Source organism: Drosophila persimilis, unplaced genomic scaffold (genome assembly GCF_003286085.1).
Source record: "Drosophila persimilis strain 14011-0111.01,24,50 unplaced genomic scaffold, DperRS2 tig00003933-arrow-pilon, whole genome shotgun sequence".
Taxonomy (NCBI): domain Eukaryota; kingdom Metazoa; phylum Arthropoda; class Insecta; order Diptera; family Drosophilidae; genus Drosophila; species Drosophila persimilis.
In genome coordinates this window covers 765468-770154 of record NW_020825706.1, presented here as the reverse complement: position 1 = coordinate 770154, position 4687 = coordinate 765468, and the positions used below count along the sequence as shown (strand labels likewise).

At 38.2% G+C, this 4687-nt stretch overlaps 1 protein-coding gene across 1 annotated transcript; it reads right to left on the bottom strand.

Moving 5' to 3' along the window:
• Window positions 1-978: 978 nt before the first annotated feature.
• LOC113567272 lies at window positions 979-1604 on the bottom strand. Its single transcript, XM_026994563.1, has 4 exons — window positions 1494-1604; window positions 1344-1432; window positions 1141-1285; window positions 979-1082 (listed from the first exon to the last, which is right to left on the bottom strand). Exons 1-4 carry the CDS (start codon window positions 1585-1587, stop codon window positions 1030-1032), a joined length of 381 nt encoding a protein of 126 aa, XP_026850364.1. The 5' UTR covers window positions 1588-1604; the 3' UTR covers window positions 979-1029.
• Window positions 1605-4687: the final 3083 nt, after the last annotated feature.

Below are 4687 nucleotides of genomic sequence, written 5' to 3'. Positions count from 1 at the left end.
TGGGGCATCAGTTTCAGGGATTGGGGGGATTGGGGGGATTGCTTGGTGGCAAAAACGCAGCTGCTTATTAACAATAATTTCCCCAAATGTGTGGTTACGTTTAAGCCGCAACAAATGCCAGGAAAAAGCACCCATTTCCACCCCTCAAGCTGCCAGCCTCCCTCCAATGTATCTGTATTTACAATTATTAACGTGTATGACACACACACAGACACACACATGGAATACACCGACAAATGTGCGAGGGCAACAGCAATAATAATGTATCTGTATCTGTGTGAATAATGATAAATGTCTGTATGTGTGTGTGTGTTTTTGTGTGTGTCCTGTTGTTGGATTGGGGGTCTCTTGGGTCTGTGGGGCCAGGCAATTAAATTAAACTTAACACAGGACCCCTGGCCCAGGGTCCGAAAATGTAGCCCCCAAAAGAGAGACAGAGAGAGCGATCTCCAGCTGGTGGTCTGCTGCTGCTCCATGTGTGGGCGTGGCATTGGCAATCAGCAGTTACAGTTACAGCAGCTAATTATAAGCATTGACTACTGGAGGTTTAACGACACACCAGAGACTGCCACTGCCACTGCCACTGCTCCACCTCGGAGGCCAATCCAATGGACGGCTCAATTATATTTCAATAAAATTGGCACTTTTTATTGAGTAAAGCTTGGGAGATGAAGAATTTTTGGCACACGGTTAAAAACAAAAACAAAAAATTATGTTTAATACTGGCCACGGTAGCAGTAAACTTGTTTGCAATAAAATACAAAACTTCCACATGAAAAAAAAAATAATAATAATTAAACTTTTTATTTACGCTTCAAACCAAATATATTTGGGACTTTAGAAATATTTAATGAATTATAATTTTTTTTAATTAGAATTGTATTTTGTATTTTTTATTATCAAATAATATCACTGGAATTTATTTTTAAAATTTCAAATCTGAATTACAGTGCAAAAAAAAATCAGACGAAAGAGCACTTCATACTTTATTAAATACAAAAATTTCATTCCTAATCATAATCGGTATCGTCAGAGCGTCAGATAGTATACAATTGATATCCAAAGCCAAACTGAAAAAAGCGCTGTAAGAGAAAGAGGTATTCCGTCGGGGCCTGGAAATGAAATTGACGGCTGGCTTACCGCAGTGGAATAAAATTCTAATTGAGGTCCTAATAATTTCATTATTTTCAGAGAGTTTCGTTAGATCTAGGATGCGTAAAGCGAGCAAAGCGACTCCGAACACGAGCATTAACACGATCCATACCATCACAAGAAACTTATTTTCCTGTTTACGAAATAGAAATAATAGGGGGGGCGGGGGGGGAGTGGAGGCATATACTTGCATAATAGATTCCGAAGATCAGAACAATGGCGACTAGGATTAACCCAGACCAGATCACAATGTGAACCACAAGAAACCACTGTTCAGATCCTAGGGAATTGTACGGGGAATTGCACTCTGCATCATTCACATATAAAGATTATTTGCTTACGTTTTATGCTTTCCAGAATTATGTTCAAAAAGGAAACGAATATCGCAGATCCTGCGGCGAAATATGCATTATATTCTGGGCTTCTGCCGCACATTTTGATTTCACGAGTCACAAAAAAATATAATAAAAAAATTACTCAATCAAGAAATTTTCAATCTGACAATGCATGAAAAGAGAACGAGATGTAGGAGTAAAACACATTTTTCAATGTATTGCTGTGCAGGGTGGCTGCTTTTTGGGCTGTTTCAGTAGATCTTATAGTCTCTGAGATCTGGACCCGACAGACAGGGCTCTATCGACTCGGCTATTGATGCTGATCAAGAATATATCTACTTTATGGGATCGAAAACGCCTCCTTCTGGGCCTTATACACATCCATTTTCGGAACATATCTGGTATACCCCTATTTGATTTGATGACGATGCCCGGGGGGGGGTGATACTCAAGGATTCGAAACATTGTATACCCTTTCTTTCGACAGATACTAATACAAAGCAACAGCTGCGCGGAATCCTCAAGGCTGCCAGAACCAGCCACCAGTCGAGCGTTACGGGTTCGGTGAATCCTGACGACGAGCCCAGCACCTCAAGGCAGGCCCAAGATGGTCTGAGGCGTCAATCGAAGTCGATAACGGCCGTCGATTCGAATGGTACTCTCTGCAAGCAGGGTGCCATCGAATGCCACGTGCCCAACAGCTCGGACGACAGCATCAATGGTGTGGACGTGGCTTCCGTCCGGGACCAGGAGCAGTCCGGGAGCAGTCACAAATATGTGTCCAGCACTCGCACGAATGACTGGAGCTGCTGGACTGAAACGCAAAGCAATAGCGAATCGGTGTATCCGGCGGACTCGTTGTACACAGCCGATCCGGTCGTTACAGTGGATCGTCTCTATCCGCTGGCCCCCAGCCCCGACCGTGGGAGCTTCTGGATCGGCTTTGTCAGCAGCCTCTGCGACTGGTTCAAGTGCATTGCCGCCGGCTTTGGTCTGACTGGCCAGGAGGCGACCTCGGCCTGGTACAAGCACTGCTGGGACACTCTCGCATCCGACTCTACACCACCACACTCGGGCTGAAGGGCACCACTGCCATAACCATCGCTCCAAAATAGCAATTTTTGGCATTTCAATTTCAATTCACCTTTCAATTGAACTTGAATAAACTCTAATTACGAAGATCACTTATCCTTTTGTCTTCGTTCGAGTAGTCGTGATATCTATGCCCGTGATCCCCCATAATCATCAATCAGCACGAGACGACTGAGCAAGGAAGATGCTTCTCCTTAGATAGATTACCCATAGGTTTCTACAAAAATTACCTTAAACCACGGCAAATCAATATACCTATCAAGGAAGAAAAAAAAGACCTGGGTCTTTTAATTAATTTTTTTTAACTTTTAAAAATCAAAATTTTAAAAATAAATTCCGCAAAAAATTATTAACTTTAAATTTTTAACGCCTAATATTTTCCAGGCTACAAACTGTTTGGCTCCGATTTATAGCTGCATTAATCAGCTTTATAGAATGGCAAATCAATCAATACACCCAGATTCAAGATAATAAAGTTATGTGAAAAAAGAAACACAACCTCTGATTTTTTTATATATATTTTCAACAAATTTTTTTTATATTTTCTATATTTTAAAGTTTTTATATTTTTTTATATTATTTTATACTTTTGTATATTATTTTATATTTTTTATATTTTTTTTTATATTTTTCATATCAATTAATACACCTAGATTCAAGATATTAAAGTTTTGTGCAAAAAAAGAAGCACAACACCTGATTTTATTTTTTATTTTTTTGTATTCATTTTATGTTATTTGTATTTGAATATAAAATATTATCACAGACACAATGTTATTTTTTTTTTTTTAGTATTTAAAAGTTTGTATTTGATTACAGAATAATAATACAATTATGTTGTTTGCTCTTACTGTTAGAGCAACTTATGGAACAATCACAAAGAAAAATATGATTTAAAAAAAAATATATAAATATATAAAAAATGCGTGTCATCAAGGTCTAAGAATTATGAGGGGGATATTTTGCTTAATTTGGTTCAATTACCTGTCCAGGTTTCTAGGGTAGAGGTCCTCTTAGATTATCCTGCTGGGCAGTTCGACTGGGTCTATTCTGGCCAGCCTCTGAACAAAAAATTTAAAAATATATAAATTTTTTTTAATTAAAAAAAAAACACCTAAAATACTTTAAAATAAATATCGAAATACTTAATATAAAAATAAAATACATTTACTTTATATATTTTTTTTATTTTTTTAAATTACATTTAAATATAAAATTGATTTATATAAATATTTGTAGATAATGTTATCGTATACTGTTATTATTAATATTAAACGAAAAAAAAAAAATATTATTTAAACAAAGTTTTAAGCAATTTCCACAATCTGATAGCAAATCTATTGGTATACATTTTTAGGTAATTTTTGTGTGGGTGTACTAATTTTTCTGTACTATTTATACTCCTACTTCTAGTCGTCTTTCCATCTAGAAATATCTAATAATTCCCTTGGAAAAACCCTAGATACAAATGTATCTATAATCCCCTTGCCATCTGTCATGTTTTCGACATTAATTCTTGGCATTTTGCGGTTATATACTCACTTGATTTGCCTCTTGATTTTCCCCTTTTTGGCAGCCACTTAATGCCTTCATCAAATGGAAACCACAGAATACGTATCCCTCTCTGACTCTCTGTCTCTCGCTAGATGCATCTGCATTGTTATTTCAATTGAAATATCAAAAAGATAATTACCATAATAATATTGCAGCTACCAACAAAAGGTAGCCCAGCAGAGGGGTGCAGAGAGGGTGGTTGGGGTGGGGGGTGGGGAACAGAGAGAGAGAGAGGAGTGACAGAACACAATGGCAGTGGTAATAAATGCAAAATGAAAGGCGAAAATAGAGCACAGAACACACACACGAGAGGGGAGGTAGGGTGGGAGGGAGTACGTGAAATTTATTACCGCCAAATACACTAGGGTGCTGGGGGGACGTGCTGGTGTTGAAGTCCCATAAAGCGCTTTTCCACACACACTCGCGCACACGTGAAAGGACTCACACATATGAAGCACATTAGCGATTTGAAATCAACTTCAGGGAAACAGAAACAGCCCAGAGAGTGGGGGAAAGTGTGGGTAGACCAGGGCTAAAGCTAGAAAGAGACAGAT